The sequence below is a fragment of the Notamacropus eugenii genome, chromosome 1 (genome assembly GCF_028372415.1).
Source record: "Notamacropus eugenii isolate mMacEug1 chromosome 1, mMacEug1.pri_v2, whole genome shotgun sequence".
Taxonomy (NCBI): Eukaryota; Metazoa; Chordata; class Mammalia; order Diprotodontia; family Macropodidae; genus Notamacropus; species Notamacropus eugenii.
The window spans coordinates 218,984,677-219,003,848 of NC_092872.1; the positions used below are offsets into that span (position 1 = coordinate 218,984,677).

At 36.7% G+C, this 19,172-nt stretch overlaps 1 protein-coding gene across 4 annotated transcripts in view; it reads right to left on the reverse strand.

Moving 5' to 3' along the window:
- WDFY4 (WDFY family member 4) overlaps positions 1–19,172 on the reverse strand; it is a 382,372-nt gene that overhangs the window by 254,128 nt on the left and 109,072 nt on the right. For all 4 annotated transcript variants that reach the window (XM_072627574.1, XM_072627546.1, XM_072627553.1 and 1 more), the window contains 7 exons: positions 16,135–16,313; positions 11,658–11,889; positions 10,176–10,321; positions 6,564–6,675; positions 3,864–4,054; positions 2,963–3,115; positions 659–732 (listed from right to left, as the gene is read on the reverse strand). In XM_072627574.1, coding sequence (XP_072483675.1) covers positions 659–732; positions 2,963–3,115; positions 3,864–4,054; positions 6,564–6,675; positions 10,176–10,321; positions 11,658–11,889; positions 16,135–16,313 — 1,087 coding nt within the window. The remainder of the gene's footprint in view (positions 1–658; positions 733–2,962; positions 3,116–3,863; positions 4,055–6,563; positions 6,676–10,175; positions 10,322–11,657; positions 11,890–16,134; positions 16,314–19,172) is intronic.

Below are 19,172 nucleotides of genomic sequence, written 5' to 3' on the forward strand. Positions count from 1 at the left end.
ACATCCTTTTTTTTCAAGATGTTTGCAAATTCAGGCTCCCATAAAATGTTCTCACTCTAAGAAAACAACTTCTCCTACAAATGCCATTTTTAAAATAGAAATAAAAATCAGTGACTAGATTTACTCTTCTTTTTTCCCCCTTCACTCAGATTTGCATTATTCACAATGGTCAGCAGTCAAGAACCAACAGAAATAGAAAATTCCCAAATTTGTGTATGCTTTTCAATTGTCAAATCAAAAATAAAAATAAGTAATGAATTCACAGGATGCAGCTATAGGTCTTGAGAACTCCACCATATATCACTAAATATTCCAATTTTTTTTCTGATCAGGATGAGTTCTTGCAAGTCAGTTAAAAAGGAATAAGCCATAGAAGCAAAAGAAGGTAAAAGTCAGTAAAGCATAAGGAGCTGGCGTTTACAACATTACTGTTTCTACATGTATGCTGCCTCCACAACCTGTTAGAGTTAGCCGATAGGAGTAAAGTCAGAGTTGCATAATAGGGTTAGTAAATTTCTCTTTGGTCATTAAACACAATGGGGAAGCTAATATTCTAGATTTCCCTGGAAATGACTTATTTCCTCCTAATAACTCTTATCAAAATTGGTGACTAAAGTTGAAGTTGTAGAAAGGTAGAATTTCTCATTGGATATCCTACCTTGGTGATTGAAAAATTTCTATGAGATGAGAAAAGAGGGCAATATCTAGATTTTCTGATGTGTTCATCCAGAGCTGAAAGACAGAAAAATACACTTTAAAAACATATTGCTATATTAAAACCTATTTTGAAATGAAGAACTGATTGGGTGGAAGAAATCTACAAAACTCTGAATTCCATTGGTCACAATTTAGAAACTTTATAGGAAATACACTAAGGCTTAAGTTGTTCATCCTCTTTGACCAAGTGATCTTACTACTGGGTTTATAATCCAAGAAAGTCATAGTCAAAAAGAACTGTTCCCCCATCAACACAAATATTCATGGCAACACCTTTTTTTCTTAACTACAGAGAATTAGAAACAAAATAGACATCTATCAATTGGGGAATGGCTAAACAAAATGTGAGATAGGAATGTGATGGAATATTATAGTATCATAAAAATGAAAAATACAAGGAACTTGGAAGAACATGAGAAGAAATTTTTATGTGGTATCAGAACTGATAGAGAGCAAGATAAGCAGGAGCAGGAGAGATGAAAATGCACAATAATGTAAATAAAAATTACCCTAAAAAGGAACATCATGATGTCTAACTGTGATGACCAACGTTGATGCGAGAACTGAAGGTAAAATGTTTCTTTTCTTAAAGAAAAGGGATGAAAGGAGGCAAGAGAAAGGATTGTAGATGAAGAATATTGTTAGATATGGTAACTGTGTTTCTTGCACTTCTGAAAAGCTTTTCTTTGTTATGAATGACTATTCCACGTCTACATTTGTGGAGGGATATTAAGGGGAAATGATTGTAGAATAAAAGAAAAAGGTTTCAGTAAAACTCCAAAGTAGGAATTCAAGTATCAAAAGTAAATTTGTGTACTTAGCAATGTGTTCGGCTGTTTAAAGCACCAAATAACTAAAACAGATAAGTAACTCAGAAAAATAAAAGGACAGTGGGCTGGCAGATGAAGTACAAGACAGAAAGGTAAAGGACTTCTGGCCCTACTCCTATCTTCATCACTGTCTCTTATTTGCCTGTGAACTAACAACTTCCTTCTCTTTGTGTTAGTTTTCCATCTATAAATTGTTAATCATAAATCTTGGCAATCATAAATCAACCCACCCCACAGAGCTTCTGGAAGCACAAACAGATCTATAAAATGCATTGAAATCCTTGAAGTATCACTTGGGTACCACTATGGGTATCATTTAGATTACTTCACAAAAAAGCAAAGTATAATTGGTCTCTATGGGACAGAACAGACAACCTGGTGTTAGGTCCCTTCCATCTCCCATTTCTCCTCCCTGTCCCTGCCCCCTCCCTAAGTTCCTCTTAGAGCAGTCTTTCCATGCTATGTCTAAAACACTGACAAAACAAAGGTTATCCAATTTGGCAATCTATACAGATTCATCACAGTATTAGAGAGTTCAAATGTCAGACTCCCTCCTCCACTGACTGCTGATCTCCCTTCCTTCCTTGAAGTCTCAACTACAGATCCATTTTTTATTGGAAGCCTTTTCCAACTCCTCCTAAGTCTAGTGCCATTCCTCCATTACTTATTTCCTATTTAACTTGTATGTAGGTTGCTTTCTATATATTTAATTGCATGTCATCTCCCCCATTAGATTATAAACTGTTTAAGGGCAGGGATTGTCTTTTATTTATTTTTTAATCCCCAGCACTTACCATGGTTTTTGCAACATAAGAGGTGCTTAATAAGCATACTAATTGAATCAAAAAATTCTCAGAGGGATAAGAAAAAAATTTTAAAAAAACAAAATAAAAAAGGAAATAGTCGTGAATGTGTTTTTCTCAATTAAAATGTGGTGAAATTACCCTGCTTCATTATTGGCAGAAAGTGAGGGAAGAGGAAGGAGTCAAAATATGCTGCTAATGCTGCAAATCTATGTGCTTTTTATTATTGTAATTGCCCTAAAACTATCCTACCAACATAGTCTTCAGGATCCATCTCCCATGGTAGGAATTGAGGGTATCACTGGACGAGGATGTTAGGATGAGGAAAAGAATTCATCCAGTCTCTGTTGACCCTATTAAAGCTTAAAACTTTACTAAGGCTTTTAGGACAGCCTGTCTTATTTATTACACACTTAACAATCATAAGTAAACATAAAACAATATTGTCTATGAAAGCTTGAATCTACAATGTTTTTTCTAAGTATTAAATATTATTTATTTTCTAAGTATCTACCAAATTTCCCATGATTGTACCAACTCTGTCGTTTTGAACATCTTCCTGCTATCCTCTCACTATTCTTTTTGCCACAGCAACATTGCCCTCCAATTTACCTCAAAATTGCAGAGAACATGCTGAAATATGCCAAGATTTGTGATCGTTGAGGATGCAAAGCCCAATTCGACAGTGCCAGCAATAGAAAGGATCAACTGGAAAATTCTGTTGTTCAATAGTTGCATCTTCTTCTTGAGGAGTAAGGTCAGTATCTAGAAAAGTGTCCGTACAACAAGATTCAATTTACACCTTGATAAATACATTTTTCCTTATTTTTTCTCCTTTTCTCTTTCTGCTTTTCAGTACATACACAAAGAGTGGCCATTCATCATAGTACTGGTTCTGTGGATGTTTTGCCCAAAACCTATAAACTGACCTGGGAAAGGCAAACGCTTCATAAAGATGGCAATTCATCATTGGTATACCAAATGTATACTATGAACTTCCTTGGGAAACTTCTATTACAAACATTTTGAATTGGAAGTAAGCTTATTTTTCTCTAAAAGTTATGCAGGCTACCATAGCTTGAAAGCTTTATTCATTCCTTCAGTGTCTTTGACACTACCAAATGGTTGAACATCAAAAAAAAAAAATGACAAAATGACACTAAAGAAGATACATTACCATCTTTGCTGTTTCACTTTAAGGATCAAAAGGTCTGTCCATCTGACTTATAGATGAGACATTCTATGTGTGTTGCCTCCCCCTATAAGAATGTGAACCCCTTGAGAGCAGAGAATGCCTTGTTTTTCTATTTGGATCTTCAGTACTTACCACAAAATTGCTTCATATTTTTTATTCATTCATCCACTCACTCACTCATTCATCCATTCATCCTTGATCCAAGTGAAAGCCAGACTTAAGCAACCACCAGAAAGAGTCTCCTATCTTTCACACAGCCAGGAAGGCACTTTAAAATATCCCCTTTGGCATCTGAAGGAAACCTTGGTGCTTCATTACCTGGTATCCATGAATGTGTTTCATGAGGTTATCACACATGGCACTGCTGCTCAGGACAGAGTGGAGGACCTTAATGGCAGCATACATGGTGTGGTCATCTGTAGCCAGTGAAATCATTCCAAGGAGAATGGCAGGTCCGCCAATGAAGTTCAGGCTGTTGGCAGCAGGGCTGGAGTGGAACACTCTTACACCTAAAGAAAATCCAAGGTCTCAGGTAATCACTTTCTACTTCTGGGCAATTGAAAAGTATCTAATGACTTAAATGAACTAATGAAGTTTCCAAAAACTTCCTTTTTCAAAGATGATATTTACAAAATCTCAAGTGTTAGGAGGAAATTTGGCGGCCATCTAGTCAAACCTATACATCAACAAGGATTCTCTTCTACAATTTATCTAACAATTCAGGCCAGTCTCTTTCAGCAAAGAAAGACCATCTCCCAAGCCAACCCAATCCACTTTTGGATTGCTCTAAGTTTTGGAAGATTTTCCTTGAATCAAGCCCAAATGTTTCTTTGAAACTTCTATCCATTTAAGAACACCTATGGAGAACATGCAATCAGCAATATGGACTGACCAAAGGGCTGGCAGTAATTTGCCTTTCCCTCTTCTTGGCAGGTACAATATGAGTCATGTAGTGTCATCCATGACCAATGTGTTGTTTTGTGTTACTTAACTATGTTTCTTCATTACAAATGAGGGTTCCATAGGAACCTGAGGTCACTGAGAAATGAAGTGATATATACTTGTGAGGGCAATCAAAATAGGATCTTTTGCTGTTTTTGTTTTAGTATAATTAAGTGCCTCTGACTGAATCTTACCTTTATCAATCAAGAGTCTTTACAAGGGGGCAGCTAGGTGATGCAGTGGATAGAACACCAGTACAGGAGTCAGGAGGACCTGAGTTCAAATCTCACCTCAGACACTTGACACTCACTAGCTGTGTGACCTTGGGCAAGTCACTTAACCCCAATTGCCTCTTTCTGAGTCATCTCCAGTCATCCTGATGAATACCTGGTCACTGGATTCAGATGGCTCTGGAGCGGAAATGAGGCTGGTGACCTGCACACCCCTCCCTCACTCAAAACAAAGTCAAGTACAAGTCATGTCATCATTTCTCTGATGGCATGGTCTTCTTCAGCAATGAAGGATGAACACACACACAAGGAGTAAAGTAGAGAAACAAGAGTTTCTTTAACTAGAAACAGTGTATGTATTTGTATTGTTAATTATTTTAATGTGATTAAAGATCTTTCCTACCAATGGATGGGCCTACCCATTGTAGGAAACTTGATTAGGGGAATTGTTTTGTAGGAGGGTACCAAGAACCTTTTGTTTTTTTCTTTTGAGGTCCTGGATCAAAGGCTTGTGATGCCCTCTGGCTCTACAAAAGGTATAAATACTCTGAATTGAGATTTTGTTTTAGGACTTAGTTTTGGTAAGAAGGTTTGAGTGGCAGATAATGACTCTGAGAAACCAATAAGTAGCCCCCTGACTTTAAGAACTCAGATGTCATATTTTCCTCTCTGGTAACTGGTCAGACAGCTGTACCTGTCTATTGAATTATAGTCAGGCAGAGGAAGTCATGTCTGCTGATTACTTTGTGGCTTACTGATTGGAAGTGTGTGTTTGGCCAAACAATGACTCTGGGAAGCCACTAAAGGGGTCCCCCAGCTTTGAGAACCCAGATGTCATGCTTCCATCTCTGGTTACTATGGTCAGACGGTTGGGGTCCAATTGTCTGTTGAATTCAGGCAGAGGAAACCATGACTGCTGATCTTTTGATTTCTCTGTATTTTCTTTGAAATGCAGGGTGTTGACTCCCTGAACTAACTGAATGATATATGTGTACTTGGTTAAAGGAATGATACATGTGCTTGATTAAAGTGATTGTTAACCCCTTGAAAGCTGCTTTCCTTTTACAAATGCAGATCTAAGAACCTATGATATAGCCCTCACTACGTATGTTGAGGTGCTTACTGATATAGGACCAGATGAAGAAACTCTCTCTGTACCAACACATATCGGCATGTGCTCTGCAGCTTATAACTTTGGAGAGTTTTCTGGCATGATGCGGGGTTAAGTGACTTGCCCAGCTTCACAAAGCCAATATAGGCCAAAGGCAGGTCTTGAACCCAGATCTTCTTAGCTTCAATGCTAGCTTTTTATCCACCCTGACATAGTGTCTCATGAAATGACATTATTTTTCAAAAAGCATCAATCAAATATTCACTTTAAAGAAAAGAGAGGAGGCAAGGAAATAGGAAGGGTAAATGGAATTCATGGTAAAAGTGAATGAAAAAGTCATTTCCTATTTAGACTTATAGAAAGATCCAGGGTTTGATTTATGAATATTGTTAAGAACTGAAGATTAGTGAGACAGCTACTGAATTGTACCTCAGTGTTTGGATTTCAATATAGTTCTAAACTATCTATCTAAATATAGCTTTATGTTAATACTAGTGAAAGTTTATGCTTCCCTGTTAATACTTGGAGGCATTTTAAAAAATGTTTTCAAAGATTAAAATACTTAGGATGGAGTCTACTGAACATTTTCAGATGACCAGTTAATAAAATAACAAGAAATTCTTATTAGTTTCCACAAACAACCTCAACGTTTCATCATCTGATAGACATTTTTAGTCAGAACCCCCAGAAGTCCTTATTCCCAGGACTTGATTCCAATTCACCTGCTATACATACCTAATTGACCCACAGCAACTGCTCCAATGGTACGAAGGGGGCCTGAAAGGTGTCCAGCAGAATTTCTTACCAAGAAAACTGGCATAGAATTGTCCCGGGAGGAAATGTTCATCTAAGGGAGTTACAAATAATACTAAATAATCATATGACATTTTTGAAATTGAAAAAGGAAAATTTCAGGAAAATTACATTTTTATTATTAACCTAACTGGAAAATTCAGCAATGAAAGATAAATGTAAGTTTTGCATTTAGTGTTGAAATCTCAACTCAAACCCAAAAGTGTTTGCACATCTGGCTTAATTACAAGAACAATAATTAAATACACTCAATGTTTTAAATCTTTTATGCATTCAGACTTTTAGGATCTTTTTTGTAAAACTGAACTGGGCTCTGAAATATGAGATATGACTGCTATTAAAAGGTTTGTCAACTTTTGTGTTAGAGTGGGTCAGGCATCATGGGTATTCTAATATTTTATCTAATCTGCTTGATCTGTTCCACTCAATATTACAAGAACATTTCATTAAAAGTAATTCAGTAACTTCATAGAAAGGGAAAAAAGGGACATTACCACGTTCTAAATCTGAAAACATTTATGCATGTTAGATATAGGTAGTATATGTCTAACATGTTACCACGCAGGAAAAATGCACAAATTCAGTCCCCAAACAGGACAGTTACTTGTAGCTATCAATCAATTAACAATGAGGATAATAGCTCAATTTATAAAGTGATTTATAAAATGTTTAAAAAAATCATTTATAAAACACTTTATAAATAACTCATTTTTTCTCCACAATGACCCTGGGAAGTAGGTACTATTGTTACCTTCTTTTTGTAGATGAGGAAACTGAGGCAATCATTTAATGTTACTTGCCCAGGGTCATACAGTTAGTATTCCTCTAAGAACAGATTTGCATTCATATCTTTTTGACTCTACCATCCACCTAGCTATCTATTTGTCAGGTACCCTACATAGTTCATATGGAGACTATTTGGCAAAAACTCTGCATCTGTGTGCTATATGCCAAGTACTGTGCACAGTGTGTGGATATAGATATAGATATATATGTGTGTATATTACATGTGTGTATAAATATATACACGTATATATATGTATGTGTGTGTATTTATGTATATACACACATACATAAAGCAACAGTCTGTGTCCTCAAAGAACTTACATTTTCGGCGAGAAGGGAGACAGCATTTATATATTGTGCATGTCTGCAATACATGCAAAATAACTACAAGGTAATTTTCTCCAGGGCCGGTAGTAGTGCAATAAATCGAGTGCTGGACCTGGATTCAGGAGACTCATCTTCAGATGACTTCAAATCTGACCTCAAACACTTACTAGCTGTATGACCCTGGGCAAGTCACTTAACCAGTTTGCCTCAGATTCCTCATCTGTAAAATGAGCTAGAGAAGGAAATGACAAAGCACTTGAGTATCTTTGCCAAGAAGATCCCAAATGGGGTCATAGACAGTCAGACAAGACTGAAATGACTTAACAACAACTATTTTCTTGGAGGAATAGGAAGCGAGAGGAACAGGAATGGTCTCCTGTTGGAAGTGGTGCTTGTGCAGAGCACCATGGAAGGTGCTATGGTATGTTTGCCAAAGATTGGACCATTCTATCATGAATGTAGAAAATAAAAAAACGGATTAGTTGTACTTCATGCTACTAATTATAATGGAGTTCATTAGGGACAAAAGATACAGAGTAGTTCTTACTGATTCTACTGTTTTTGTTGATTGACTTGAGGCTAAATACAGTGAAAAAAATCTCTTCTAGGCATCCATAATTCATCTATTTTCTCTGAGGTTCTTGGGACTGAGGCTGATCTGCTTCTAGCATGCGCTCCCCAGAGCTGAACCAACATTAGAACTCTTAGCTACACTACCTCTAACCCCAATTCAGTGAGATTAGAACAGAAATGGATTAGTCTTTGTTCAAGTCATTATTCTGGAATGACAGCAATAATGATTTATCATTTGGATTATTGTTCCTTTGAATTTTCGTTTCCATAGCTTTGCAAGTTAAGATACAGTTAAAATGAAGGTGATTTTTAAAAACCAGGGACAAGAGGTAAAATGGTGTGGAATATAACTATTAGATAGTCATTTTCCATTCAAGGCTATGAGTAAGTTTAGGTTGGTACAGGATTATATAAACATTAAAATTCATCTTTGAAAATGCAAATGAAGGTAAGAAGTACCAATAAATTGAAATCACTTGAAAATCTTTTCAAATTAATTTTCTATCAGACCAGAGTCTAATTAGGAAAAAAAAATCTCTCCTTCAATGTCTGTCACAATTGTAAATAGAGCACAAGTACTTACCAAAAAAATTATCTGTCACATTATTCCATATGTCTAAAATTTTCTCCATTTTTTCTCTTACTTCTTAATCCCTTGCAATCTAACTTCTGACCTCATCACTCAACTGAAATCATTCTCTTCAAAGTTACCATTGCTTTCTTAATTATCCTGATCTCTTTCCTGGTCTCCTATTCTGAATCAGGAACATTCTATTAGGCATTTTAAACAAGGTGCCCCAAAGCCATCTCAAATGCAAGATATCCGAAATGAATCTATCTCTTTCTCCCCAAATCCATCCTTTTCCCAATTTTCTTGTATCTGTCAAGCATACCACCATCCTTCCAGTCATCAAAACTTCCAGGTTTGCATCCTTCAACTAATTCTCAATTATTCTTTCTCTCTTACACTGAGTTTGAAACCTGGCTTTAAATTCCACATATCTAATCAATTGTCAAATCTTATTGATTCTACATTCACATCTCTCACATCTGTCCCGTTTTATCCACTCCCAGAACTACCAATATAGATTAAATCTCTATCACCTGCCAGAACTACTGAAATAGCTTCCTAATTGATCTTCCTTCATCCGGGTGTTCACCTCTTCAATCCATGCTCTATGCAGCTGCCAAAGTCATAGCCCTAAATCGTAGGTCTACCCTTTACTATTTGGAATTTAAATCAGTTTACATCCTAGCTCTACCTTATCTTTCCAGGCACAATTTACTACTGTCCTTCACACACTCTATGGCCCAGACAAAGTGGACTAGACTCTGTCTCTCACACATAACATTTCATCTCCCATTTCCATGCTTTTGTAAGACCATCCTCCATGTCTGGAGGCACAATCCCTTCTAATTTGTACAATTTTAGAATGCCTAGATTCCTTCAAAACTCAACTCAAACACCCTCTCCCATAGAAGACCTTTCCTCCCCACCTCCCCACCTCTACCCCAGAATAATTTTGTTTTTAGCATATTTTGTATCTACCTGCATGTGAACAACTTATTCTTCCAAAAAGGACATAATTATGGGGTAGATACAATTTCAGTCTTGTCCTTGAATCTCCAACACTTTACTCAATGTCAAGAAGATAGTCAGCACTTAATAAATACTTGGTTATTGATCATTTTTCCTCATTCAATTCCTGATGTTTGTGTGTCTGGCGCACATATGCAAATATATATTAATCTCAATACTATAAAAATAAAAACTCAAGTAGAAAATAAAATGATGGCTCCAGTTCTAAAAGTTAGACAAAAAGACAATGATGAAGACAGAAAGATTACCTCTTTGGCGATCAGGCGACCATCAACCTCATTATAAACATTCTTGATCTCTGCCACATTTGTGAGAGATGAACTAGCTACATTCAGCCCAAAGGAAACTCGTTCCTCTGCTACAAGGGTCATGGCTTCGCAGCCAACATCCTCACCTAAAATGAAACACTCAGAATCATCATAATGATTTCTTGTTATATTTCATACTTGTAGACTGATTGTTGATTGCTTTCCTCATTTTGTGAGGTTAATTACTGTCAGGACCACAGATTTAGAGATACAAGGGGCACTGGAGGTTATCTAGTCCAATATTCTCATTTTACAGATGAAGAACCTGAGAAACAGAGTTGAGGTGTCTTGTCTAAGGTCAAACAGGTATTATCAGAGCTGAGATTTGAACCCAGATCTTCAAAACTCAATTGCAGTGTGGTTTCCACTATTCCATACTTTATGAGTTAGGATAGGATAGGAAATTAAGTCATAGAGGAGATGAAATGTCTGCTGGCACACACTGAATTCATAAACCGATGACAAATAGGTCACCTCGTTCCAATCTGTTGCTAAGTTCAGGCATTCAAATCTCTAGGAAATGGAGGTATCCTCACAAAAAAGCAAAGTGCAAAATAATGAGCAAACTGAGTAACCTCAGTATTGTAAACTCAAGGCAATGAGATTTACAGTCACCACAGTGGCTCCTCTTAAAAACAATTGTCTGTCTGTCCATTCTGAAATTGGAAATTTTTCAATGAAATTTTGCTCATGCTAGCATACAAGCATAGCATGAGAATGGGAGGTTTTTCCCAAATTATTGCCAGACTATGGTGCCCAGTCTGGACTTTTACTCTGTGTTCTTCTAAACGCTAATGCCATTGAGCATAAGAGAAACTCTCATAGACCTAGTGATACAAGATCTATATGCCAGAAGGTCAGATAAATCAACAGACCATCTTTATAGAAAAATCTTTCTACCTTGCTTGAAATGAAGGAATAAGCCACCCTTCACTAGGTAGTGGGGCTTTAGTAGGTAAATTTATTTCTGCATCTTCCCAGGAGGGATTTGACCTCCCTGACTTTCTAGCGCATAGAGAGATGCTCTCCCTACTTGAACAACCAGCAATCAATAATGAAAATGTGGATGTTTCGTCTGCCTGTTTAATAATTGAAGATAACAGCATACTTTAGTTAAAAAGCTTCTTCATTAAAAGGAATGTAACTTATTTATCGCTCTCCTGCTTGTCCATTCTCTACCGACATATTATACCACTCCATTATGTGATGCTATATCTTTGAGATCCATGGGATGTTACCATTTCCTTTTCGGTTCCTTTTTGTGTTGTGTTGTAAATATGTAATGTCCCAATTACAAAGGTCTTCCTTAATGACTCACCCACACTAAGTTCATTCTTCATAAATACAACATAAATAACTGTATGTCAATTAAAAAAAATAATAAGAGGCAGCAAATGCCCCATAGATCAAAATGTAGCATACCCTGGACTTTCACGGCTTGGAAGTTGCCACAGTATCTTGGGCCAAGTTTGTTAATAACTTCCAGAGTTTCCTTTGAAATTGCTTCCTCAAGCAAGTAGGTAGGGCCAAGCCGCCATATTAAAGATGATTTCTGTTTCCAGACTTTAGGGGTACCTATATATCCATAGACATCAATAAAGGATGAAGGATCCATTGAAAGAAAAGACCCTGGTAAGGCTTGGATGTACAGCATCTGTAAGAAAAGAGGATTATTTGTCACTGGACTATAGGGGGAAATTTCTCCCATTGGCACTTTACTTCTCCAGGTGAAACAATCAAATTTCTAAACACATCTGATTACTTGAGAATACTTTGGAGAGTCTGGAATGCTCATCTGCCAAACACTTCCTTAGCTATGAATAAGTGAAAGAAAGAATGAATAAATTAAGGAAAAAGTATTTATCAAATACTTACAATGAACCAAGTAAGACTCATTCTTTAAGGTCTAACTTAAGCCATATCTCCTCCAAGAAGTCTTCCTAGTACTCCCGACCACATTGATCTTTTCCTTCAGTAGCCCTTACTCTTTAAAGAACTGAGAAAATTTTATTTAAAATAAGTTTTACTTTATTTTTAAATTAACAAGCATTTATTTTTTTTTCTCTTTCCCAGTTCCCCCACTCACTAATGGGGGAAAAAGCAGTAACAAAACTGTTGTAATTAATATGTGTAGTCAAACAAAACAAATTCTCATAATGGTCATACTCATAGGATCTTGGAACTGGAAGAAACTTAATAGATCTTCCACATTCATGTTTCTTTTTTCTTTTCTCATCTTTTTATATATGTCCACTCTGTTCTCTGGATAACACCACAGTTATCTGGAACACTCCATGAAAGAGTTGTTTCTGGATAGATGAATTTTCCAGCTAGCTTAAGACTTACCTTTTTAAGCAGACAACTTTTTATTTTAACCTTGGACCATTTTTACAGAAGTCTTGCTAAAATGGGTCACATATTTCCCCACCTTCATACAGTACAAAGAATCTGACAATCATTTTCAATGACTCAGCATCATGAATGTAAATGCTATTGTACTACATTATAAAACAGTTACAAATATTGTACTGTGTTATAGACTTGCTTTCTGAGAAGCAAGAAGCTAGAAAAAAAGAACCTGAGCTTATTTCCTGGCTCTGTAACATCACTGCTGTGACTTAGACAAGTCACTTCTTTAAGGAAGCAAATTCCACATCCATAAATAGAACGGGGGTGGAGCTAGGCTCAGGACAAGAAAACCCTTGAAGTACCTCCCAGTCCTGAATATGATCCTATGATGTCCTTAGGGACTGAGTGAGAAGAGTTCTTTTCCTCTATGTAAAATGACCTTAGCTACGTTTTTTGAGTTGTAGTAGCTATGTTTTCTTTTGTCTTCTCTTCATCTCCTACCTGTTGGCAATCTACTTTCTTTTATTCTCTGATAATTTATTTTTCTTAAATCCTAAATGCAAGACTAAACAGTTATCCCTGTATAATTCCATTTCCTTACACCAACACCTTAATCTTATTCCTCAAAGTTTAGAGGTGAACCTGGGTCCAAGAAGGCTTTTCCAATGGAGACCAAATCTAGCAGATCCTACAAAGCTGGAAAGATTTTGAGTAGCTTGTACTGCAGGGGAGTTCAGATGAAACTCATCAGGCCACACAGTGATTTCTTTAAAAATATTGTATTATTCCTCCCAAAGAGTGGAGGAACAGCTACAAGGAAGGTGAGGAGCAGAACAGCTACAAGGAAAGGAGGCAGTGTGCTGCCTCAGTGCCCACAGTGGAAAGCATACTGTAGGGGAGATATTCATACTCCATTTGAGAGTCCCTGGACCCTTAGGGCTCAAATTTATATATTGTTTGAGACAAAGAGCCGGTATATCAACAAGAGACTACCCTATTATCTATAGGGTCAGCAAAATGAATCTATGGATCAGGGAAACGAGGTTAAAGAATGCGGAAGTGGAGAATTTAATGCTAATGGTTCCATTTTCACAAGAAGTTGAAATGGTGGTGGGGAGGGGGAAATGAATGTCCAGTTTATGAGTGTATTATCCTTGCCATGTTTGCATCCAGTAGACCTGGGACCATGCCAGTCAAAGTGATTTTCACCAGTCAACATTGCTGCTTAAGGACCAGCCTAAATATGAAGGGCTAACCAGCACATTAGTCATCAGATGATAGATTTCTTTCCTTTGGTCACAAAAAGTAATGAAACAATCAACTGAAGACCAAAGGGGTTGTATTTGCATCAGTGGAAAGAATACTCACCCCAAAGAAATCACAGATTTTTGAAGTTGTAGAAATGCCAGGGCATAACGGTTTCAAAACCTGATTCCAACCTGCTGCAGTAATTCTGAATATATTCTCTCTCAGTTTCAGTTTTTCATTTGTAAAAGTGCAATAATAATACTTGTAATTGACTCAATATTGACTCATTGGGTCAATGTAAAGATCTACTGAGATAATGTACATAAAGTATTTTGTGAACATGAAGGTATCATGTAAATATCATGAAGGTATCATGTAAATATCAGCAATTACTATATACATCATCTAGCTGTTTTATAACCTTGATGTAAAAGGAAGTAAGATTCCTAACATAGGATTCTCTCAGTGAATATTGTTGGTGATGGAGCCTAGGAATTATGGCTTTGTTTTCTTAATTATCACAAATTAATTAATTAATGATCTGTGTAATAATTTTTCCAGAAATTAATATCAAGGTCACTGGTATATAGTTTCTTAAATCTACCTTTTCCCTATTCAAAATATAAGGCATTTACATTTGTTCATTTGGGTTTTTTTTCTGGTATATCTCCTGTTTTACATAAGTGTTCAAAGTTTAGCATAGAAATAGGGATGGGTCCTGTGATTTTATTGGTATAAGGAACTCCCAGGTGAGGTAACTCCTTTTACTACTAGAATCTGAAATCATTTCTGTCATTTCTGGTCTTTGAAAGGTACCTAGAGCACTGAGAAGGAAAGTTCCTTGCTCGGGATCACACAGTCAGTGTGTATCAAAGACGAACGTTGAACTTGAATCTTCCTGGTCTCTCTTTACATTATATCACACTGCCTCTCAAAGGTTATCTATTTGTTGGCAAAGACTGCCAACAATAATTCCATTCTCACATTTGTAATTTTTTCATCCCCCCTGAATACATCTTTGGGACTTCAGACTTGAGTATATTTCATATTGCTAGATGTTTTTGGATGCTTGCTTATTTATTTTATTTTTTTTCTGTCTTTTCATCTAATTGGCAACAGAAAACAGTGGATAGTAGGCTAGTTCTGGAGTCAGAAATCCCTAGGCTAAAATCTTGCCTCTGATACATACTAGCTGTGGTAACTCTCTAGACCAGGGCTTCTTAACCTTTTTGTATAATGCCCGTTGACAGTCTAGGGAAGCCTATGGACACCTCCTTAGAATAATATTTTAAATGCATAGAATAATGTTTGTATATATACATGCAAATATGTTTATATACATATATATAATTACAAAGAAAACTAATCATCTTGAAATAGTTAACGAAATATGAAAAAAAAAATATCATAGGCTCCCAGGTTAAGAACTCCTGCTCTAGGCCCATAAATTATAGGTAAGTGAAGAAAGACATGGGAGTAAAGGGTAATCCTCGGGAGGGGCATAAAAGGCAAGGTCCAAATGGGGAAAAGAGGAAATAGAATCTGAAAAGGCAGCCCAAGTAGATTCTAGCTGCCTGTGGAGACCCAAGGCCTAAGGGGTTTACCATTAGTAAATGATCAGTGATCAGTTTATTAGACAATCCAGAGCTAAAGGCATCTGCCGGAGATGAAGAGGTCAAAATGTAGGGAGTAATTTCCCTTCAGTTAAAGGGGAATTGATGCTTTGTCCAACTCGATCCGATTGCTCAATTCTTAGGTCTTTTATCATAGCAACTTCTATACAAGGCCTCCAACTAGTGCTAAAGAAGGAGAGTTGTCTTAGGTACAACCTACCTCATCTCTAATTCAGATACCTCTGATAAATCATGGATCCACCTGACAGCAATGCCACCAAGCAGTAAGCCCATTCCTTCCTTGGTCTTTTCTTACTCTAAGCTTACCTTTAATACCCGTTCCTTTGTTTTTGTGCTTACCATCCATTAGGAAATTCAGGTCAAGCTTCAGTCACGAAGACAACATTCTTACAGGTCAGAGCTACTCTTTCATATTTACCTTTGTTATGTGTTTCTCCTTTTTGTATAAAACTCAAAACTGTGCTCATCTGACCGTTCCCTGCATGAGGGGATATCACCTTTCTATTGGTGCTACCTCCCTCAATAAATTAGATGCAGATATCACCAGAATGAAAATCAATAAGAGGGCCAGAATTTAATAGCTAAAGGAGAGGTGGGTGCCTAAATGTCAGTAAAGAAATAATTCTACAGTATCTTTAGGAATTTAGCTTTATGTTATTTTATTCTACCTTCGCAGATCCAATGAGTTGCCCATTGATGTAAGTGGAAACTGTACAATTTCTTTTCATTTCCTTGGTGACCACAATAGCCAGATGGTGCCACTGTCCACTTGACAGAAGATTGCCACATCGGAACTGGAGCTGACTTCCAGCAGAGGGTTCATGTATGTCTTCAGGCTCCATAACATCTGCAATACATAGGAATGCACATACATAAAAGCAGAGGCAATCCACTCATTTACATATTCAGATGCATATGCAAAAAACATTTATTCAATACCACTATAGGCCAAGAGTTCTACTAACTACTGGGTATAGAAATAGAAATATCAAGATAATCCCTGCTCCAAGGAGTTTACACTTTAAGTGGGAGAGAGAACATGTAAAAGGAAGTTCAGATAAAAGATAAATGGAAAGGTCTAGAACACCTAAGGGTGATGTGGTGAGGCAACTGACAAAGCCTAGAAGTCTTCAGGTCACAAAGGTAGGTTAAATGAAAGCATTGGGAGATTCCAGGGTGATGAGGAAGGCCCGACTTTAAGGTCTGGAGGACCTGAAGAGGGAGTGACAGGACACAGGACAGACAAAGGCTAGTGGTTCTTTATCTCACTGAAAGGAACAGAGCTGCTGATTTCCATCTCATCCCATTGTTTGAGGAGTCAAGCAGCCCTGGAGGCTCTGTATATATGCATATATATGTATATACAAATACACACGTAGATACGCATACATAAACATACACGCATACAATTCTGTGTGTATATGTACATACATATACACAGAAGAGACACAGGATGGCAGCTGATCGAATCTGAGTCAGAAACACCCAAGATCAAGTCTGGTCTCTAACACATACTGACTGTGCAGCCCTCGACAAATACTGTATTGTGTCCCAGGCAACTCTGTAAGCCTACAGGTTGCTGATTTGTATTGGCAGAGGACTATCTCATCAGGAGCTCTCTATAAATATTTATTAAGCACCTGCTATAAGCCAGGCACTTTGCTAAGTGATATACTCGTCAAATCATGGGGAATTGTTTTTAAAAAAATAAGCATGTCCACATTTATAAGAGAGTATATATACAAGGGATTGTGCTCAGGACACTAAGGTAACTTTGGATTTAATGACAGCTGTGGGCAGTCTTGATGGAATGAATTCTTGCTTAGGAGATATCTATAAATTTATGATTTAGGATCTATTCTATACTGATATTCAGTCCCCTGCAAAGTTCCTTGGCTATCTGTGTGAGGTAATATCACATTGGGGAATATAGTTTTATGTTTGCAGCAGTGCTCAATTCTTAACAACAGGAAAAGTAGGACAGGGTGATTTATAGCTAAATGTGATGGACTGTCAACCTTGGAGACTATTAAATTGGTACAGACAAACCAAAGGGCAATGGAAATGTGCTTTATTCTTGCCCTGGATAACCAGCAGTAAGGGGAAAGAGGCTCTTTTAACAAATGATGAAGAGTTCTGTCTGGACTGTGAACAGGAAGCAAACCCAAAAGAGGACAATTAACACGAATCTTTGTCTAATATCTCCAATTATTGTCTTTGTATGGCTATGATGAAGATAATTCTTGGCACATTAAATATGCTTCTGTATATTAATTGTTGAAAACTGAAAAAAATCAACACACAAGAAGAGTAAAATGGAAGAAATTTAATGATACTTTAATAAAATGGAGGCAAGGAAGACAGAATGAATAAGTCTGGAGGCCTCCCATGTCACATCATCTTGCTATTTTGAAAGTAAATCACAATTAGAATCTGAACAGAAGACCAAAAGTATTACCAACATATTCTATGGTATTATTAAGTGCATAGAAGATAAAATTAGGAACTTTGTGGCTAGCACTCAAAGGTCCTGCTGGGTAATACCCAGTAGTGACTTCATGAGCACATTCAGACATGGTCTAAGGCTATTTCAGTGCTGTCCAATGACATTAATGATAATAAATGCTGAAATGTACATAGTTTTTTTTTTATACCAATTATCCCATTAGAGTCTTATAACAACATTCTGAGGTTGGAGTTTTCGTTATCCTCATTTCACAGCTAGAATATCTGAGACAGAAAAGTTTATAAAGCTTGGAAGTATCTGAGACAGAATCTGAACCCTTTGTTCAATACGAACACAAAGAAATGTTCTTTGTTTTCCAAAAAATTCCATTGGAAAGATGTCATAGAGTGAAAAAGAAGAAAAGATCCAGACAAACTGCTTCATGTATGTTGGATGAGGAAGAGAATAGCCTTTGTCTAGAAGAAGGCTGAGGGTGGAGGAAGGTGATGAAGTTGGTTTCATAGAGGAGGTGGAGAGGGGACATCTCCTCTGGGACTTAAAAGATGAAAAGGTCTTCTTTTCTTTTTTTTAAAGAAATTATTGGTATCTGGATACAGACAGCATCTTTCTTCACATGTCCTTTGTAGGTAATTGGGGTATTTATAATAGTCAAAACTATTTATTTGCTCAAAGTTATTCTTAAAATAATATTGCTGTTACTATATACAATGCTCTCTTGGCTATGCTTATTTTGCTTTTCATTATGTGAATATCAATTCAACCTAAGTTAATTAATTTATTTAGTGTCATAAGAATCAAACTATCAAAGAATTATTTTATGGAGCTAGAAAAAATAAGAACAAAATTCATGTGGAAGAACAAAAGGTCAAAAATATTAATGAAATCAGTGGGGGGAAAGTGAAGTAAGGTGGCCTACTAGTATCAGATCTCAAACTATATTCCAAAGTGGTGATCATCAAAATAATAAAAAATAAAGTGGTAGATTAGTGGAATCAGTTCTATATACAACACAGAAGTAAAGGACAATAATAATCTACTGTTTGATGAACCTAAAGATCTAAGCTTTAAGATAAAAAAATCAACATTTGACAAAAATTGCTGGGAAAATTGAAAAGCAGTTTGGCACAACCTAGGCATGGACCAAAATCTTGCACCATATACCAATATAAAGTCAAAATGGATAAATGATTTAGACATAAAGGGTGATAGCATCAGTAAATTAGGGGAGCATGGAAAAAC